This window comes from Pezoporus wallicus, unplaced genomic scaffold, assembly GCF_028554395.1.
Source record: "Pezoporus wallicus isolate ANWC-B61680 ecotype Strahan unplaced genomic scaffold, APGP_CSIRO_Pwel_v1 contig_2384, whole genome shotgun sequence".
Lineage (NCBI taxonomy): Eukaryota > Metazoa > Chordata > Aves > Psittaciformes > Psittacidae > Pezoporus > Pezoporus wallicus.
The window spans coordinates 2931270-2953617 of NW_026640488.1; the positions used below are offsets into that span (position 1 = coordinate 2931270).

The 22348-nt window shown below is 37.6% G+C and overlaps 1 protein-coding gene across 1 annotated transcript in view; it reads right to left on the minus strand.

The window, feature by feature from the left end:
• Positions 1 to 4718: 4718 nt before the first annotated feature.
• PDGFC (platelet derived growth factor C) overlaps positions 4719 to 22348 on the minus strand; it is a 129174-nt gene continuing 111544 nt past the window's right edge. The window contains exons 4-6 of the mRNA XM_057419046.1: positions 12796 to 13003; positions 7013 to 7230; positions 4719 to 6347 (exon numbers count right to left, since the gene is read on the minus strand). Of these exons, the coding sequence (XP_057275029.1) occupies positions 6231 to 6347; positions 7013 to 7230; positions 12796 to 13003 (543 nt within the window). The 3' untranslated portion in view covers positions 4719 to 6230. The remainder of the gene's footprint in view (positions 6348 to 7012; positions 7231 to 12795; positions 13004 to 22348) is intronic.

Below are 22348 nucleotides of genomic sequence, written 5' to 3' on the forward strand. Positions count from 1 at the left end.
ACACTGCTAATTGCTGGTCTCCAACTAGAACATGTTCCACTGATCACCACCCTCTGGGCCTGACCCTTCACCCACTTTTCAATCCACCTCACTGTCGGCTCATCCAGCCCATGTTTCATCAGCTTTTCTAACGTAGCTGTTTAGCTTAGTTTCACAAACTGCATGGAATAATCCTTATTTTCACACATAGAAAAAGAGTTATATTACTTTGCTGTTCATGTGCCACGCTGCTAAACTACTGGAAACGTAAAATTGCCAAGGTGACTGAAAGGAATTCCTCACAGCCACAGATTTCGATTGCGGTTTAGGACATAATTTTGTCTCTTTTATTTGAGGCATTAGAGTGATGTGTTTATTTTACTTCTCTTGGGGAAATCACTCAATCTGTGACAAAGAAATAAAAAGCAATTAGCGAGGGTGAAAAGCAGCTCCTCTTCTGAAATTGCATGGAACCCTAAAAAGAGTGATATCAAGGCTTAAATGTTATTTTCTTCTTGTCAGTCTCTAAATTAAGCCTTTTAAACAAACTGGTGCAGTTAATTTTACCATCCTTTGATTCAAAAGGTGGATAATTGAACTGATCACTGTATGATGCTATTCTTTGGGAACCATAAAAACATCATGGCCTTCACTGGCGCTCTCTCTTCAATGAGTTTCACGTAGCAGATCCCAAGGCACATGCCACAGATATGACTGAAACAGGACAAAGTGAGACAGTTAAACAAGTTTTCTTGCTAACCTTCTTAACTTTATCAGGATTCTGCAGAGTGAAAGAAAAGCTAGTTTACTAAGAGAGATATGATTTGTCACTCATTCTGAACAGGAGAGACACCAGAAGCAAGCTGGCTTGGAACTGTCTACAGCACTGCAGAATCCGAGAAAGGCAGCATAGGCTTGAGTTGAACTAGAACTTGAGTCTTTACTAGGCAAAAAAAACACTTGCCAAATTGGCTATATCAAAAGACAATCCAGGCCATACAGCTTCTTAAGACTCTTCTTTGAGAAAGAAGTGTTTTGTTCAGAAAACAAGCCTGTAAATGGGGTATTCACATTGATTAACCTCAGAGCTGCCTCAACTGGGAGGGCCAGACTTTGACTCTATACTTGATGAAGACAGATGAGTGTTGTGAAGACTGACACAGAGCATGATTCAGAGCAGGCATTCAGAGCTTACGTGCTCTGAATCACATATTCAAAAAGCTGTCATTTTTCTCCCATGACTGAGCTGTAAACTTATTTTTCTTTCTACAATTCAGGAGAGTTCCAGTGAGGCAACTGGCAAACTGTCTTCTCTGAGAAGCTCTGTCCAATTTATGCTGAAAAAAGTAGCCATATTTTTACTCTGCGATTTTGGCAGACAAACAAACAAAACCACTGTCCCAGGGTTTCAAAGACTTTGAAAGGCAAGTTGTTTGATAAAGCATCCCATACAAAAAATTATATGAAGCACAAGTTTACTCAAACTAATTTAAGCATCATATCACAAATAGCATCAGAAAAGTAAGGCTGTCTTCTTATCATCAGAGCTTGGTTTGAATGAGAATCTTGCAATCATGACTCTTTCAGCATCTCTCCATGAGGTTTTATGAGAGCGTTTAAACAGTAGCACTACTACTGTATCTTCAGAAGTCAAACAGAAAGTAATGTTTCCAATTTTTATTTCCAGAGTTTGGTGCAATCAAAATGAGACTATTTAAGCAGCTGGTATCTGAATTGCAAATTTAAAAGACTTTCAACATAATCCTCCATTAGAAAGGAAACTGGGTAACAGCTTACAGCAGCTGATGTAGTAGCTACTAAATAAGCTAGCTTTGTGCTTCTGTCTGTCTTTCCCCTCTGCACACTCTGTTGTAACATCCATAATTTTTCCTTCTCCCTTCTGCTGAAAGGGAGCAGTGAGCCTGTGCAACCAGGCAGACAAAGAACAAGGAAACTTAAGAGTTTAAAAGCCAACGGATCTGCAGTTAACGCCCTTGGTGACTAAAGTTTTGGTGTTGCTCCACAGCACTCCCATGCTGGCCACAGCTGACAGGAGGGTTCCAGGAATGCGAACATCTACAGAATCCATAAAAACAAGGCTCACCATCAGTTGGCAGCTCCCCACCTATTCCTCTAGGGGGAATAATCACTTTTAGCTGTAAGCCATTTCTTTGGAATACAACAAGACCTACAAAAAGCAGCCTAGACAACTTGGGATTTGTCTGTTTACAGGAGCTACTTTATTCCACTCAGCTGTTTCCATTGCTTAGGCCCATTGGAAAGAGTAATTTCCCGCTTTGTTCCCAAACAGTGATGCTTACATTAATGCAGTCCAGCAGCTCAGGTCTTGAAATAGGCAGCAACAATTTAAAAAAATCCCCACAAAGATGTAAGATCAAAACTTGCAATTTCTGTTCCACACTGAAAATCACAGGCTTTCTACCCAGTTTTGATAATCTCTTTTCCATGCACACACCATCCTTGGCATTTAGCTGCGATGACCTGTAACTGTGAATGCAACATTTGCTTGTTAGTAATTCATGATTAGTATCTTCTCCTAGTTTTACCACACGATTTGCTTAGAAACAACAGAAGTAATGAAACAAAACCCTCAGAGGAGTGTTTCCTGGGTGCTGCTGTGCGTAACCATAGGTATATAACAAGCCTTGGCTCACCTTAGGGCCACAGGAAGTTAACACCTCTCAGGAACACCTGACTGAAAAAAAACAACCATCTTTCAGTAAGGAAATCTTCTGAGGGAAAAATTAAAACCTCTCAATGGGGGATTTTTAAGCAAATTAGGAGAGGTGGTGTTAGGCAATTGTTTGTCTTAAGCACAGTGGGAAATAATCCCTTTATGCTAAACTGTACCTACTGTAATCACTACACTTACTACATGCAATTCTGAAGTATATTTTTTAAAGTTTAAGACCAAAGACTGGCAATGTTCAAGGCACCCCAACTAAACCCAGAGCCGTGCATCTCCCTGTTCCCTCCCTTCTGTGGGCTGGCACCACCCCTGCACTCCCTGCTGCAGACAGCCTTGTACCTGGGGCTGACAAAACCTCTGGGAGAGTAAGATGTCATCGCACCATGGGGCAGCTGGCAGCAAATTAGGAGACCATGGTAATTAGGTCATTAGCACTGTTTCTGTCTTGCCCTTTTCTGCTGTATCTGCCTCGGGGGCCCAGCCTGGCCCAGCCCTCCCTCATCCTCTCACCCTTCATGGCCTCCTCTAGCATATTTTACCTCACATCACCTCACCCTTTCCCACCCAAGGGGAGGTCACCAATGAGATTTATTGTACTGACAGTAGCTCCCCTGCACTGTCAGGAGGCACCTTCAAAACATTTAAAGACTCTTCTGGATGCCAAGACCACAGAAAACACGGTAGGATCTCTAGACCAAGCCTACTGCAGCTCGGTGGGACACCGTATGGGTGCACCCCACCAGAGCACCAGCAGAGGTTACCACTACCAGGGGCAGCTGCTCTACCCTGCAGCACAGAGCAGGAGAACCCTTCATTGCCTTGCTTGGCTGGCATCTTTTCCAAATCCCATCCTTTAGAACAACTGAGCCTGTCCATACTCTTTAAGCTACTGAAGAGGTGGAGTGCTGAATGCCCGGAATATCTGAGGAAAAAACAAAGTCTGGGCAGTGGCAGCTTCAGCACGGAGCCATGGAGGAGGGGATGGGCTTTATGACGCTTGGCAAGAAGATGGCAAACAGCAGGGATGGTGATTTTGGATGAGATACACAGCACTGAGAAGCACAGGGATGTAAAGAGCAAAGGGATACAGAGCTCAGATGCAGGTCTACAGCAAGCAATTGGGAAGGAAACTGGTACAAGAAATTGTAAAGGAAGGAAAGGAGCTAAAGCCAGAGGGGCAATAGAAGAAATACTTGTGACATTTGGAAAACATTACCTCCCATACCCTTAAATACCCACCCTAAAGTGCATGTTGTGCCTTCTTCCACTACCAAGTCTACAGAGATGATGATACCTTCTGTATTTTCTATGGCAAAAAAATTCTGTAATGGAATCAGAGTTTTCAATTCTTCTTCTGACTTAGGGTGCCAGAAGCTATGATTTCTGATTTTATCTCAACTTGCTTTTCAAAAGCTCTTTAAATTACAAAAAAAAAGGACAATATTAATTGGAACAAAATCCCCAACATCTCTGCAAAGCACTCTTTATTCTGGTCAAAGACTCAAAATTCAGGTAAACCATGTTTCTCATGCATCCGTAATTCTGCATTCTGATACGGGGCTAATATTCGGACTTGATTATTTTATGCTACATTTACACCAAGTATTTTTCTTAATCAGCAGGAGGTTGAGGGTGGGCAAACCAGACCATCTATGACAGAATCAGAAGCCACCTGAGAATTTTCCAGAACTGATATCAGAAATTCACACCAACTTGCAAAAACCTTCACATTTTCATTAGACCTCATTTTCAAGATGGAAACAATAACAGATATTATTTCACTTTGATGGCTTCACATCGACACAATTTTGAACATTTTTAATGTTTATGCAAATAGCATCACATTCCTTCCTCTTTTTCTTCATGTGCATTTACAGTAAAGCAGATTTAATAAAGTGGAAGCCTTGGTAACACAAGACTTCTTTTCATAACTGATTTTTAAAATGGTAAATAGAAAATCACCTTCTTTAACTTTTCCCGTTACTGTATATTGAACAGATACAAATATGCAACCACACAGAAACACCTATTCTCCCAAAATTAGCATTATTACTTTATTTGGTGATTCATTACAATCTGCAAATCCAATAGTCAAAAAAATAAACTAGGCATAATGTTAAAGCATTTTACAAGCAAAATACTTTACTGTTTCCTTTTCAATTTGCATAGGGCAGAATAAGGGTATTGGTTAAGGAATATAATGTACAGAAAAACCATATTTCATCAAACTGTTCTGAAGAGTGTTATGATCCTGTGAGTGAACAGTACTTAAACAGTTATAACTGTCAGTGGAAAACCATACACTTTAACTAGGCTGCCTTCCCATGACCATGGTGCATCATGAAGACTGCAAGCCACTGGGCTTCTTATGTTGTAGGTCGTTCTACTTTCAAGAAATTAAAAGAAGTTAAACAAGCCAGAATGCATCTATCTATGCTCATTTCTTTTCTACCTGAACAAAGACCAGTACTGAGAGAGGGAATTTTCAAAGTCAGCTTCTGAAACTGCTTATAGTAACATCTGTCTCTCATATTTTCAGTGTCATGCAGCTAGCAAGCTTAGAGCTTCATCCACATGTCTCCCTGCATTATTCCTGTACATCCAGGTAAAAACTGGTGTTTTTTCACTGTGTAGTGACCAACTGCAAAGAGATCATGCTCCTTTTCCCATTGTTACCACATCTCTGTTCCTCCAGCTGTACAAATCTGGCTTTAAAGTCTCACAAAACTAAAAAATAGTTGATCTAGGTTGTAATAAAAAAAAAAGAATATTAAATACCTTTGGTAAAAATAGATATATTTAACAAGTTTAGAAAAAGCAAATAGTTATGTTGTCAAAAGGAGAGTATAAAAATGTACACGATAAAAAGTAACAAACAAACAAAAACTCATCAGCCATAGTAGTAAGAATAAAGGCGCTGTTCTTTTCAATGTTTGCTTCCTTAGCTCATGTTATTGTCCAGTCTTCTTTCTAAAAGGCAGGAGCTTTACTAGAGCTTATGGAAAAATCCAGTCCTTCCTACCAGCATTAGGCAAATTATGTTTAATTCAGAACAAGGCAGTCTGTTTTAACCCAAGTTTATACAACAGAGAATGCTTTGATTTAGAGTACATAGGAGTAGTTGAACACAAAAAGAGATTTTGGGTGTTTTGAAACAGAGGCCAGATGCACTGAAGCTGTAGAAATGAGACCGCCAGCAGGATCAAGTCTCCATGATGTGAGCCTTCTAACTTTGTTTTTACTCCTAAATTTAAATCCATGTGTTAAGAAAATTGTGGAGAAACAAAAACAATACATTTATTTTAAATCCCTCATTGATGCCTTTCTCCCATCCTTTTAGTGGGCCTCCAAACAGAGCTGTCACACAACATATAATCCCAGTTTGGCTTCTCCTCCTTTAGAGCTCACTGTAAATCTTGAAGATGGAAGATCCCCGAAGCAAACAACTGAGATTACAGAAGGAGATAATGCACAAGCCCCATAATAGAATCAGCCACTGATTGAATGTGCTTTGAAAGAAAACAGCACAATTGAATCATGTTTATCCTTCAGTATTCCCTTTGCACACACAGTCACACTCCTCATGGTGTTCCAAGGGTACATCTGTCAACGATTTATGCAATCCTCGAACACCAATCCTTGGCTTCAGCTGAAGAACCTGAAGGAGAAGAACCCAAACATCAAGAAAACAGCAAATGCTTCATCATACACCTTGTCTAGGAGCTAGATAGCACTGGAAACACACTAGGTGACAGAAAGCACATTAAAAGAAATAGGCTTTATTCAGCTGAATTTTATTAATTTATTCCACCCACCAAGTATTATTTTTGCTTCTACCTCAAGCCTTTACAAAACCAATTAAAACACGTTGAGCAGATACTTGCTTTTATCAAAGAAGAGTCTTGCAGTTTCATATTTCTATTTATTTAAGTACTAATAGCATACTTAACCAAATGGAATTAATAGATAATTCTACAATAAATGCTTTTAGTTATAGATTTATAATGGAAATGGACAGGTGTCTGTTCCTTCATAAAGTTCACATCTACCACTAGAGAGAGCTGAACAAGGAGGTGTGGCTGTGGTGGACCAGTAAACAAATAGCTCAGGAATGACTTAATAGTTCCACAGAAAGTATTTTAACAAGGGAGATATTGCCTTTTTTTTTATGTAACACTTCATAAAAATGGTAAATAAAAAGAATTTACTATAAGCGCAATATATAAAATTTGAAAATATAGTGGTGCATTCCTATAGTAAAAATAAACTCCTTCATTGGCTTTCAGTTATTTCCAAACATGCAAATGTAAAAAAAGCGCTCACCTCATGGTACTTTTTGGTGACTTTTGTTGGTACGCACTGGCATTCATTGCAACTCTGATGACAACAGGCACAGTTTCCACCACAACGTTTAACCAGAAGACACAATGGCCAGAAGATGGTGTCTGTTCGCTTCAGCTCCTCCCTCAGTGACACTGAGAAGTTACGAGGAGTACAACTATACAGCCGCACCTCCTCCTTTAGGAGGTTGAGATCAACCACTGCAAAAAAGACAAACAAACTGGTGCTTTTCAGACTCATAACCAAACTTCACGGGTGGCAAACCAACTTCAGCAATGCAGAACACTTGAGGAAAGTTCATTTTTGTGCAGGTGGTACAGGTTCAGTACACATGTCTAATACTGCAGTTACAGGAATACCATGTAACCTAAATGGAACTATTGTCGCATAGGAATATTCACCAATTATTTTATAAGTCTGGTAGAGTTGGTTCAAATGAAACAAAAGAAGCTTTGGCTACTATGTTCCAATGTGTGTTTTATCAAATCAACCATAATGGAATTCCCTTTGTTCATGTTCATATGCTGAGCTCTCGTGTTGCTATTCTATATTAATTTTGGATTGGAGAAACACAAATAGCAATTAAGAATCCTGAAATCCTCCAAACACATTTTAAATTCATTTTCATAAAGCATTCAAACTTCTTCCCTGCTGAAATTTCAATTACTGCTTCTCTGCAAGGATGATGTAAGCATAAGAAAGAATGAAACAATTCATATCTAGGAGGAACATGCTTCCACTGACTTCAAGAAGTCATAATCAGTGAGTAATGTACAAGTATGTGTATCTGTATAACTATTAGCAGGTTCAATTTTCCCCTCTTCCTTCACAGCAGCATAGATACATATTTCTGTTGCTTCTGTAAGATTTATTTTCACTTAATGTGCTTTAAATAAAATAACAGCTTCTCCTTGTAAGCACCTAACTTGAAGTGCAAGTTAAAGATATTAATATTTGGCACCTGTTTCCCTATAAACTGGTTCCACTGTATCACACCAAAGTTTCACTATGCACTGGTTGAACACCAAGCTCATGAAAAGATCTGAAACAGGCCAGGCTCCTTTAGGTTCACCTTAGCTGCATAGCTGAGAAAGAACAGGTCTTCAGTTCAGACTGAAAAACACTGGACTTGTGAAAAAAATTAATACTTTTTAGCCCTTTTTTTTTGGTGAAAAGCAATGTATTTCAGAAAAGCTAGACCAGAATCACCACAATCTGGGATCACAATCTGGGATCATTTGTCCTCTCCAAACCTATGACCAATAAGTAACAGAAGTCATGTCTAATTCACAGGGGTACTTTATCTGGTAAAAAAAAAAAAAATTAAGAAAAGAAAAAGAAAACCCGATGATAATATGGCTACTGGGATAACTGAAATAGAGGTTTTGAACAGAGCAAAGCCCTTTAAAACAACTGGGTTTGAGCTAAGCCGAGAAGAAACTAGGGGAAAAAATACTCAAGTGCATTGATATTACTTGACAAACACTTTACCATTACTGCTAGCAGTTTGTAAATAAAAAGATATAAAATAAAACTAAAATATTTTCCTGATTTGAATCACCCTCTAGAGAAATGCTTTTTCCTTCTACTGTGTGAAGAGCCTCTAGAGATCACGAAGGAGAACTTCACCCTACCAAGGCAGGATAATACCTTTCAATTCTAGTAAAACATGTAAGAAAAAAAGAGAATTTAGAAGCTGTATTTCTCTAGTAGAGATGCTTAGTAGTATTGTCCCAGGAGCAGATCTTTGGGTAGCAGTTTCATTCCAGATTTCTTCAAAGATTTCTTTTGCAGACCATATCCATATACAGGTATCCATAAGTAAGGGTTTACTGTTGTGAAAGGTCAGTTAAACACACTGAAGCCTTTTCTCTGCTTGCACTTACAGTGAATGCCAAGCTGGGGCACTTCATTCCATCACTATCAGGTTAACATAGGCTCCTAAATAAACAATCGCATTTTTAAGAGCAAGGAGCCTGTAATAACTCCAATAAAGTTACTGATAGGATGCCAGCCTGCCTCCCACACTGCAAGAGCATTCCTTGGAGAAAGCTCAGAAGGGAGCGGAGGAAAAGAGAGACAAAACTTCCGGGGGAGAGATTCTCTCTGAAAATTAGAAATTATTTAAGCTCTTCTGATCAACTAATAGCTGCAGGCTGAGTCATTTAGAGAGTGGACATGTCTACTTCCATTAATCATGGACTCTGGATAGGAATGGAGGAGTACTTTCTCCTGTTATGTCTTTAAACATATAGTAAGTGAACTGTCTAAATTAAGATAAAATGCCTAATGCATAATAAGAAAATGCTAGTTTTGCTCATCTGGTAGATTTTTAGAGAGACTGACATGCTTGGTACAGTGAATTTCAAGAAGCTAAGCCTACGTGTCCTAACACGATTGCTGCTCAGCTCTTCACCAAGAGAAATTGAAAACAGAAGCTGGGAGCTGATGCCTCTTCCAGTAAGCCCAACAACCAGTGGCAGACATATGCCTGTGTGGTTGTGTGCTTCTCCATTACCTCCTGCCTACTGGCAGCAGTGGAGGAATGTAAGCAGTGGAGTAATGCATCCATTTCCCTAGTCGTACTAGGGAAATGTATAGTTTTACTAGTTGTATGTATAACATAAAGAGCAATACACTAAAATGACCAGCGACTGCATTACACAATTTGTCTCAAAATTGAACCCTGAAAGCCTGATTTTAAATTTTAAAAAGTTTTTTTTTTTAATTTCTGAAAAGGTTCTGTGGAAGAACACACAATCAGCTCTTTGTAAGTGTCTTTTAGTGTGCCTTGCTGTTATAACAGGCTTCAGGAGAGATGAAAAATGTCATGTTTGGTTTCCATGTTTTACAATGCACTAAGGTATATTGCTGTTCTACCTCACAGTGAACCCTCGCCCTACCTTGTGTAATTCAGTTTCATTAAAAGGTCTGTGGCAAATTTATCTAGTGCTTATATAATCACTTCTTTGAAGTGTGTGAATGAAGCTGTTATTTTTTCAAAGAGTATCTGTCTGTCCAAAATTTATTTTAACACACTGCGGGCACAAAGCTAGATGAGAGAATGTATATATTCCCTTAAAAGTGTTTACTTAACCACAATAAAAGGTTATGTGGATTTCCCAAGTGCACTGAGTTACAGTACCTGTTATAATGTGAACATTTAAACACTCCTTCAACTTGGCTTCCACTCATGTATCATGTTTGACACAACAGTCAAAGTTATTTTTGTCTAGCACTAGCTTGGGAAGAATGAGAGGCTCTGCAGTAGCACATGAATGGGAAACACTAAAATAAGAGGAGAAGGGAAAAATGGGAGAAAAAAAATGTAGATGCAGGTAGGACTACAGTAAAGTGTATTTCAAAAGTGAGCTTTCACTGGCATGTACAGCTGAAGTAATCCATTTTCACACCAGTCTGAAAGTAACTGTGTTCTGCAATTGGCGATGCAATGGCCTTGCACCCTCTGGGACCACTGTAGAGTACCATGGGGAGCTCTCCCAAAACATTTTTCCAGCTGGATGCTGCTCCCAAATTCAACAAAACAAATACTGGTTGGGGCACTTGCGTGTGGGCACAGATAGCAGCAGGTTGATTTTCATTCCTAAGCACCTTGGAGATGTTCCTGGGAGTGTAAGTTTCTCACTGGCTCCTACAACAGGTCAGGGAAAAGACCCAAAGGAGTGAAAAAGACAGACAGCTATACAAGAAAAGCATCTAATAAGGACTATGGCTGTATTGTGACTCCTTCTTAAGCAGACTTCAAAATATGTTGTAATGATTATGCATAGATTTCTGTGGGAAGTGATGGGATGATTTTTTTTTTCACAGCAAAATGTATTTTATTTTTAAGTATGCTTAATATTCTAAAGAATTTAGAACTATATTTAGACATCAAAGCCTTTGAACTTAGTGTTTCTTCTTTCCTGGCTAAAAGTTTTTGGAAGCATTTTATCCAGAGAAAACATCAGATACAGAAGATCTGTGGAATTCAGGCTGTCTAAATACAGTCTTTTTCACATGAATTAAGTAGGAGTAGAGGAAAATACATAAAGTAACATATGCTATTAATTACATTTTCATTTAATCTAGACATAAACTGATGTTTGTCTATGAAAGCAGGACAGTAATTTAGGTTTTACTAAATACTGCAATAATAAAACTGATCTGATTACAGAATCAAAGACTTTGATAAAACCCAAAAATTTTAGGGCATGCACTTCTCCCAGACTTTCTTAAAAATTTCTAAAATACAGCAAACATGCTACTGGAAGGAGTAACATGTACTAAAGAAGAAGAAAAGAACAAAAAGATGTTTGAAGGTTTGCTCTCTCTCTTTACTGAGCAGACCTAACAGTTCATACTATGTCATCTCAACTGGACATATTTTCCACCTCAGGCAATTACATTACACACTCAGTAATGTAGTCTGAGGGTGGTCTCTTAACGATAAATGTGGCAATGCCATGATATGTTTATTCAGTGGAAAAATCTATTTCAGCATCTAATTAGGAGTCTTTAAAAGATTTACTCTGATATAGTTTCTTTCTAAGATATGTCTTGCAGGGAGTTGCTTTTGTCTATATAGATGTTATCCAACACCTGCATTTTAGTTTATGCAAGGTTTCAGAAATTATATTTTGTTTTTCTCCCACTTACTGTATGCTTATGGCATACATTTGGCAAATACTGAATCCCTTTAAGTAGGAACGTGTTAAATGACTATCTGAAAGGCACAGTCCATTGCTGAAAGCTTTTAAATAGATTTCCTCCTCTTTGGCTCTTGATTCAGTTGCTGTGCATATCGCTGTAGCAACAGGTAAGGTAGAAGGGCTGATTTTTACTCTCACATCCAAGAATTAGCTGTCAAAAACTTACATTTCAGTTATGGAAGGGTTTACTTCCTCCCTTTTTCTTGCAGATCAGATGATAACCTAGCTTGCATTTGTCAATACAGGAGTCTATTAATTTATGCTCATATGTTTTCATTTTCATGCTGAATGGTGTGCAAGGAAGGAGGTGTTGCCTGCATGCTATCCATCCACATGGTATCCATAAACATGAAGCACTGGGCAACATCTGGATGATATGGCATAGAAAATTCATGAGTGTCAAATACAGATGGAAGAAAATGTCTTGCTGAACAAAAAACAGCTCCACAAGTCTCAAAATACATAACCTACTTTACATCTGATTAAATTGATAATGCACGATCAAACTGGACATGGACACAGGGATTTCATAAGGTATCACAGAAGAGAAAGATAATTGCTCTCAATTCGTATGGTGTAAGTAAATAAACCAGTACTCAATGATACAGGAAGTGTAAGAAATTCCCTACCTCAAACACAAAATTAAGTTTTTCCCCTCCACAAAAAAAAAAAGAAACTCACAAAGTTAGATATTGTCACCCAGCCAAGATGCCCTCCTATTTTGCAGAAAAGATCTCTCAGGTTCCCTGCAGAAGACTACCCTGCCTGCTTCTATTTTTTTTTTTTTTTAATCCCTTTGTTACTTTATCCTGCTAAATTCCTTTACATTCTGAGTTTAGTTATTGTCCTTTTTCAGATAATGTAACAGTGAGAACAGCTAATAACAATGATCTCTGCTGTATTTCCAACATATTCCTCTTATGGAACCAAAATACAAAGTTTGGAACCAAAATACGATGTTCTTATTTACTGTTAATTTGTTAACGTTTTAATTTGTTTCTTAAGAAAACATACCCGGAGAAAGCTGCAAGGCCAGAAAGAAGAGTAATTTACCTCTTGATTTCCTCCCATGAATATATGCCTTTCCGAGAAGTTGCCACGTTGGCCTGTACAAATCTTCCAAATCCAGTTGCCAACGATCTGGTTCAAGGTACCGGATAAGCTCTTCCACTGTACTAAATCCAGCAACGGCATTGTTTAATACATCTAACGGTAAAGATGATGGGGGAAGCAATGATGGGCTAGGTGCTTCTGTGTGGTGCTGCAATCAAAGCCAAAAGAAGAGTACCAGTCAGAGGCTTAATGGATCTGCTTTGATGAAGTGCTATACTTTATGAAGTTATGTATCTGGGAAAGTTTGTAAGTGGCTAGATTGTTTCCAATGTACAGTTTACCTTATAAGACAAATGACATGAGTCAAAAAGTACCTAATTACTCTTCAGCAATAACTGTAAACAAACTTGCACTAGACAGTTTTCCCACTTCTTACATTCCTAGCCTTGATGACAGCATGCCACTATACCTGTTCTTTGAAGAATTTCACTGAGTGACAGACCATATTTCTATTTTAGAAACAGAACAAAGAGTCATTTGAAAATACGGCCCCATTAATGGCAATTACCGTAACACTCAAGAAATCTGAGGAAACACACATTTCACATGCTGCCTTTCCTCTGAAATCAGCCACAATTTTGTCTTCTGATCTGTCAATGTAAAATATGAATGTACCCTAGTACAAAGATTGCAAATAGTCCCACTCCCATGCAATAGATAAAAAAATAAAAGGCACCAGTTGTGTTTCACACAGCACTTAGGTTTCTGATTAAACAATAATGAAGTAATAACAACATCTGACATTACTATAATTATTTCTCCCTTAAAAAGAAGTAAAATACATTCCCCAAGGATATCAAAAGTACTTAAATGCTGAAATTGAGCACTGAAAGAGTCTATGTACTTTTCCACAGCACAGATCTCATTGAGAAACTCATGGACATGGGGTACTCAGTCTAAAGGCAATTCAAGCAAAGTGAGAATTAGGGCTTTGCTTACTCTACAGTCAATTTTAAAATTAGCATCAATTAGCCTTGCTGAATTTTCCTACCACAATCCTACAACATAATTAAGAACGAAGGACTGAATGTTCTTCCAACAAGTGAGCTAGCATGCTTCTTGTCCATTCCCTGTGCAGTGCCTGTTAGTGGTGCACAATATTTCCATATATATTTATATATTTGTCTATATTTATTATACATTTATATATATACACATATCTATTTAAAAATCCTCATTCAACTTAGTGTCAAAAATGGCACTCTCAGTATTCTAATATGAAGTGCATACACTGTAATTTTTTCCATCTGTAATGTCAGATCAATTGCATTCATTTAACTTTACAAAATGATCACAGAAATTTATATGAAATGTAACAGTTATGCAGGAAAAATAATGAAATAATCCTTGCAACACTACATACTAAACAGCAGTTTTCTGAAATACATATGCCTGTGCTAGCTGTTATTTCATACCAATAATTATATTTTCCTTTCTGTGCTCTCAATTCTATTAAATATGCATCTTAGGTTTCAGCTAATTGTGTGGTTGAAAGGGCAGCAAATGGAAGCAACCACCATGCCCTTCTTAACTTTTGCTTCAAGCTTTTTTCTCTCTCCATCTTCCAGAAATGCAGTCACTAGAATAATTTGTGCTGCTTTTTAACTGGGAGTCTTGCAAAAGCAATTAAAAACACAGATCTAGTGTGCAACCACTATTAACTTTACCGTATTTTTATCTTGCTAATCTAGCATCATTTCCAATACAGTGAGTGAAGTAGTTGCTTCCCATTCTGAATGAATGTGGATTTCAAAAAGTTAAAAGTATTTCTTTCCTTCTTCTCTTTACTGCCCACATTAAAAACATGTTGATCCATCCATCAGGTTACGATAATAAAGTAACAGATTCTGGTCCACAAGTTAAATATTTGCTTTTAGCAAAATATTCTACTCAGCAAGTTTCAAAATAGTGCTGCGACACTATAATTCAGATGGTCAAAAAAGTAAAAATTCTAAAAATTTTCTTCCTGCTTTTCTCCACCAGGATGTATTTGTAACAGTCACATTTCCTGGTTTGAAAGTGAAGGGTTTTGCTAAGGTGAAAAACAAAACAAGGATCAAAGGGCAGAACTAGTGACTGATGGAAAAGAAAAATAATTAAAATTGTCTTCTGTTTCGTTTCCAGCTAAAGAATTTACTTTGGTGTCTCACTTCTACAGGGATTTTTTGTTGCCAATGTAATACATGGATTCCAGATGAAAATCCACTGGTCTAGAATCTATTTCCACATTTACAATTTAGGACATGCACACTTTGCAAGAACTAACTCATCGATTTACGTTATTCTGGATCCAATCAGCATTTACCCGAGTTAAAATGTTATGAGGATATGGTGAATCATTGCACTTAATGGTAATGCAATTAAAGTTGTCATCACTTTCTAATCATTCTTACAGTGAACCAAAACAGCAAAATTGCACAACTTTCAAGGTGAATGTTTTAGAAAAAAGTAATTAAAATCTCAAGATTAAGAATGTTTTTCCCAATAATCTCTTCATTTAGTCAATTTAAGTGACAGATAAAATGTACCAAAGAGTAAAGGCAATTGGTATCATAAAGCTATAAAAGCAGTAATTTATATTTATAACATAGTAACGATGTTTATGAAAACTCAATTCAGTAAATTGTTTAATATAAATGGCAATTCAAACTATACTTTACATTGCTTTTACTTGCTAAGAGATATTATTTTATAACTTAGACCTAGACCTTTTTGACAGAATGTCCAGGGCAGCATAAATGGTACTCTTCAACTACAACTGTATCTTGAAATTTTATACAATTTATAATTTCACTTGGCTTTCTCAAAATTTTTTTTTTTTTTTTTTTGCACTACATAGGCAATGTTTACACATGCAGTGAGGTTTTACTCTCAGAGACAGTATCAGGAGAAATTACTCAATGCAAGAAATTAAAACTCAGCTTCATTGATGTGACATACTTTTTAGAGCAAGCAAATACAAAACTGCAGCCTAACTCTGAAATGCAATATCATAATGGAAACTTCAAAATACTGAAATGTTCATTAAACAGAGATTTCTCTCACATTATATAGAAAGTCTATCACTTCTATTACAACCCTTTCCAATTAAATAATCTCAGATAAAAGTCTACATGCCTAGAATTTAATCTACATCTCTCCTGACATTCCTACTCTGCCCCTTGCACCCACCTACATGCCTGACACAGACTGGTGTCAAGCCACTCCCTGTGCACTGCTGCTGACATCAGTACTCAGTGCATCTCAGAGATTCAATTTCACTGCAGGACAGTGGTGCGAATGCCTCACAAGAGGACCACCAATAAAGTCGAGCTCTTTTGCTGCACAGAGTTGATGGAGCTATACATCTATAGCTGGCATCACCTAACTTGCTCCACAGAACTGTATCGTACCTCCCCTAACTGGTCAGCTAGCACACAAACAACCTCTGATGTAACAGAAATCTCTTTATCTGACAGGGGAGACATAATTGAAGACAGCAGACACTTGCTTAATTATAGCAGCTATTCAAATGACTTTCCTGATGGAGACATTGCTGGGAAGTGGTGTTCTCCAAGCTTTTCGACAATAACTACCAACTGACAGTAAAACATCTTTTCTGTCATAGCAGTGCATGCTCAATTAATACCAATGTTTTAGGCTTGAGACCACTTTTTTATTTTTTTGACAATGCATGAGTAATTTCTGTCGAGACAGTTTGAAAAATACATCAACAAGTTCTTTATTTTAATGTGATTCCTCTCGTAAACAGAACACTACGGGTTTTGTTTTTGGGCCCAGCAAACTATTTCAATTTACTTTAACAGGAATAAACATGTTTAAAACCAAGACAGAGCCAAACAGTTGCATCTTTATTGTTATTTAAAATGATTCAGGAAAACACAGGGCTTCTGCTGCCCGGCAGAACAGCCAAGAATGACAACTAGAGTTGGATCAAACAGAATTTTGATTAGGCCTGTTTATACTGTATTTCTGTAGGTATACTTCACTCTGTCAAAACAAATACCTTATAGAAATGCCCTGTGGAGTTTACAAGCATGAAAAACAGGCCAATAGACCAAATGTAGGCAACAGTTTAAGATATGCGCTTGGAAAAAATTAAGAAGGTAATATATAAAGACTAACTTCACAAAACTATCCAGCTCTGAAGATTATATGTAACAACAGTACCCTAGAAGAAAATTAGGGAATAAAATGCATTTTATGGTGCTCATAATGTTAGTTGTGCCCTATTAAAGGAATCAAAGCTACATCTTGTCTCTTTCTCAAAGGGAAAAGTGTAGGATGCTCTTACAGTGTAAAATAAGAGCTATTATAGAAGTATAAGAAATATTATATTTACTTCTTACGGAAGTAAAATAAGAATACAACCATCAGTGAAGCAGTAAATCTGAAGAAAAGCTGCAACAAATGGATTTGAAATTACCTAGTTGAAGCTCAAACCTAAAGGATGATTTAGTAAGTAGCCTAACCTGAAGACTTGTAATTTCTTGTTCTGACACATATAGCCTGTGTGATCGTGAGCACAGTATTTAGGCCACAGCTTCATGGTGTTAAGCATCTGGCAGTAACATCTCCTTGTTACGCCAGCATGACTGTGTATACGCTGTATCACAAACAAGAAATAATCTTTCTGAAAGAGTATTTCTCATTTCCTTTTCTCTTTAATTGCAATCTTATTCACAGCGCAGACCTCCAACAGCTAAGCTGTCACGACCAAAAGCACAGCAGCTGCTAACAGAAACATTTTCAGATTCACTCTGGCACCAGGGATTTCATAGCATGCAGGTTTGTGACAGCCTGATTAGATCAGTAAAACGATCAATTCCTCGATCTCACAAGTTCTGTGAAACAGTGAATACAATAAGCATTTGCTGGATGATCATTATTGGTTTATCTGAAGAATCCAGAAGTATTTTACACAGATAAAGGATAAACTTTGGATATGAGACTGTATGTTATAACCATTCCCATTCTTTCACTATCCATCTGTTCTTTCCCTGCATTGAACCTGCTCCAAGGATAAACAATTCAGAACAAAACAGCACTCAACTACAATCCACACAAGATCAGCTCTTAAGCACCATCATAACCCAAACAAAACCTCTCCTTTTCTCCTGTCCAATAAGGACAGGACTGTCAAGGTACTGCTATTACCCTCTTCCAGTTAAAGGAGAGGCGAAAAGTAATTTTGCTAGTTTGCTGGAGCCAGGAGTGAGGAATTTCATGTTTAATAATGCAATCACCGTGCTAAGACTGGAAAAACAAAAACAAGTGAGTCAAATACTTGGCATGTCAACACACTTACAAGTAGTGAATAATACGTCTAAAATAATTCCCTGCCCACAAAAGAAAACCCCATTTTCTTAATTTCTTGTCTTCAAGAAAACATTGTAAAGCAGTTTCCTGAGTGAAAACCTATTTATCAGTTGGCATAGTTTGGAGAAACTATCTAACATCGGTATTGTTTAATCAGACTAGAAGGGACTTTATAACAAAGAAAAACTTAGAGGAACCTCTGAAAACAAACTAGGATCAGTACTTTGAAAGAAGTAAAATATTTCTTCTAATGAAATATCCTGACAGTTGGGTTTTTTGTTTTTTTTTTTTTTTTTTTTTAATTATTATACAGGAACACTCCAAGTCCTGCTTAGATTTAAAGATAGGCTCTTGAAACTAATAGTACATGCACATTCTTGTAGCACTCACAATAAAGCTTGTTTTCTTCCTTTATAATCACAGGTAGCCCTCCTATTAGCATCATTAGAAGCTATGAGGGAGAGCAGATATCCAGCTCTTCCTGAGTTTGCCCCGAGGACATAGAAGCTTCTTGGCATAACAACAGCTCTTTCTTTTCTCACGTAAGTACATGCAGTAATAACTGAAAAGCCTTTAGAAATCCTGACCTACCTGAAAAAGTACAAACTTCTACTTGCTGGAATGTATGCTGTACAAAACAGCTAACCCGTTTGTAAAAGTCTGTGACTTGTAAAGACATCTTCTCTGTGCAACATTAACCTGCACCACTGCCATGCAAAATATGAGTCCTGTTCAAGTAGTAATGAAGAAGGAAGTGGAGACGATCTGTAGCTGGGCTGGTGAGCAACCACCTAAGCAGAGAAATCAAGTTCCAGGATCCTCTTCTTGTGCCTCCAGCAAAGGAATAAAAAAAGAGAAGGAGCAAAGGCAGATAATCTATTCAGACTGCAAAGCCCAGGAACAAGGCACAGATGTTTACTTGCATGTGACAGAGATGGAAGCCAGGAAGGCCAGCACAGTTCCCATTCGTTGCCGCACTTCTTACTTCTTTAGCTGGAGTAACTACCACAACAGTGGGGATGGTTGCATGAGAGGCACTGCAGCTCCAGGGCTGCTAAGCAGGTAGGTATGGTAAATTAAGCTCCACTGGCACTGAAATAAACATGCATCTATTCAACTCTCCTCACTTCAGAGACTTAACCTCTGCCAGTCACACGAAATACAGGTAGGGTCAGCAACTCTTCTCAATCTAATCATCTACTGCACATGAGATCTGGAATGCAGGGTGACAACCCCCTCTTTACTTACTGAACCTCCAGTTCTCTTGCTTTCACAGGAATTTTCTGTTCTTACATTTTGCTAACACTGATTATCAAAAGCTCGTTTAGCTTCCCTTCATATACACGCAAGGCTTCCCTTTTATCTCACTGAGGACCTTATTTACTGGGTATCCATGCACTTGCACCAGTCTATACCTTAAAACCAGACAGAGACAGCTTTCCAAACTCTACATGAGTATTTTTGTTACAGCGCTTTGAGGGCTGTTTCCCAAATTGTGCATCATTTCTACTCTCCATAACCACCAACAGGAGAAATGTCACAAAGGAAATGAGTATGTTCATGCCTTTCTGTCTCTGCTTGTGACGGGTGTGAATAAAGGAAAAAAGATGTGTAAAAGTAGTGTTGGGAGCACCCTAACATTTCTTCAAGTTAAAGTTTTGAGATAAAATATATTTTCGAAAAGTTTTAAATATTGCCCTGGACAGAGTTTCTGTGCAGTTCACAGCTAAGGCCTGTTACTCTAATTATGCTGGAAGCAACGGGGAGATGCTCTCAAGGAAATGAGCAGCATGGAAATAGCACAGGATGTCACTAATCATCAGCCTTCTTCTAGCAAATTGCAGCTTTTTGCCTGAAGCCTGTGCATGCTGACACCCGTCAAAATACAGAACAGAGGTGTGTCACTTCTGTGAAGACAAAGATGACACATATCTAGAGCAAGTTCATAAATGCTCAAAGGATGCTATCAATACCAATAACCTCTGGGAGCCTTTAGTGATTTCGTTAGTTCTCATCATAAACATCTATAATCACATATGCATACACATATACGTGTGTTTAGATATGTATAAAAATACATTCTGCTTGCCGGCTCTGTCATGAGCATCTCTGGCAACCGCAGAAGTCTCAAAACATGAAGTGTACAATTCCTGCAACCCCTAGAATCCATAAAGCCTGTAGATTCAGCTTGCTAGTTGCAAGGGAAGTCAAGTTTTGCCGCCTTTTTACCTTTACAATGGGTTTTTATTTTATTTGCTTACATTAGGGATTTGTGGATGTTGTCCTGAATAAGATTCTAGAGAGAAAACTCAAAGACCTCTCATGACTTGGACAAATTTAGACTTAGCAGCCAAAGACTCAGCTTTATTCTGAAAGCATGTCCTGACGCACTGAGTTGAACAGGGAGCATTTAAAAGCAAACATTTAGTCTTAAATGAATCAGGTCTAATAGTACATAATCCCTGAGTTTTAGTTCCTATGAAGTACCTGCAACTGAGTAGTATCTTACCCGTAACTACTTGGAAAACCTTAATTTTTAGTGCGCACTGTCTTGTTTATGCATCGCTGTCTTCTAAATGAGACTTTAAAGACAATTTGCAGTGAGCTCTCCCTACTCCATGCAAGTGTATATATACGCCATAAGAAAAAGTCTACCTTTTGCATCCTAGTAACTACGGCAAAATATTTAGATCTCTGAACTCCATTGAAACTTGACTTACAATATTCTCAAAACAAACATATGAAATACATTCAAAATTAATTAGACGTTTATTTACCTCATGCATGTGCACCTAGAAGGACTAAAAGTACAATTTAATAAAATGCAGTAGATAATTTTCTTTCCTGTATTATATAAATGTTTAATAAAAATATTTAGTCTAATTCAGACCACAGGCAATAAGTAATGTCTATATACACATTTTAAAGAATACAAAGTGTGTGTGTTTATACAGACAAAGTACCTGCTCAAAACCCCTAGAACTAGACTGTGTATAGGCAAAATGAAGTCCCAAAATAATTTACTGAAGTACAGTTTCTTTCACCACGAAATCTTTGGAGAAAGTCCTGTGACGTTTCTCGTGCTTGCATTATGGTGCTAAAAGAAGCAAAAAACCCCTGATGTCTAAGAAATCATCATCTCCAAGTCTGACAGAAGCTTTTTATATGCACAGAACTGTCCTAAACAAATTAACAGCGGCAATGAACCATTTGAATGTGTGGAACATGGGAGGGAATGCACATCTTTTGTAAGCACTTGCTATAAGTTTGGTTAAATCGCTTGCAACAGATGTTGGCAGCAGTCTTCCACCTTGGGAAACCTCAGTTCAGGACAGCTGCTTAACTATTCACACCACCTGGGACTGTGACTGATTCCTCAATGTTAAGGTTTGAAAACACAAAGTATTTTCCTAAATAGTAACTCTGTCCTCCCTATCTGAGCACCTTTCTATCAATTCTTTCTTACTATACAATAAACTACTCATCATAAGAACATTTAAAGTTTATCCTCTGCTTTTCTATCTTCTCTCATTGTTGAAGAGCCACCTGAAGTCTTTACACTCATTTCCAGGGAAGAACTCTGTATTAATCACTGGCTGTATTCTCCAATGAACGAGACATTTTCCCCTCACACTGCTCTCACTGAGGAGCTAAAGTAAAACTCTACAAAGACCCTTCTAAAACTACTTCTTCATTATTCCACTACTTCATGGATTTCTGAATATATCCACTACCACCTTTTCATATTTCAGCTACAAGCTTGAGGTGACCTGGTTTTTGTTTTGTACTTGAACTGTGCAGTAGGGTACCTCATGACTTTTTTTAACAGTAGTAACACTTTGCGCTAAAATACTCTTTCATGGATGTCCAAGATACTTGAATGCATGTATGAGTAGACAGCTGAATAGGAACTGTTTTTAAAATGCTGGTATAAACAAAACCTTTGCCTTTATTTTTTGTGAACATAAAATTAAATGCAAAAATGCAAAGGATCAACAACAAGCATGTATAAACATTATATACCCTATCAAGCAATTCTATTGGATGAACCTGATTATTGTTTCCTTATATATATATAGTACAGTTGCATTACATTTGATATATTTTTGTCCATTAAATGATATTTTCTAGAATGTCCTATTTTGATTAATGTTGTGTTACACCCTGCAATTCC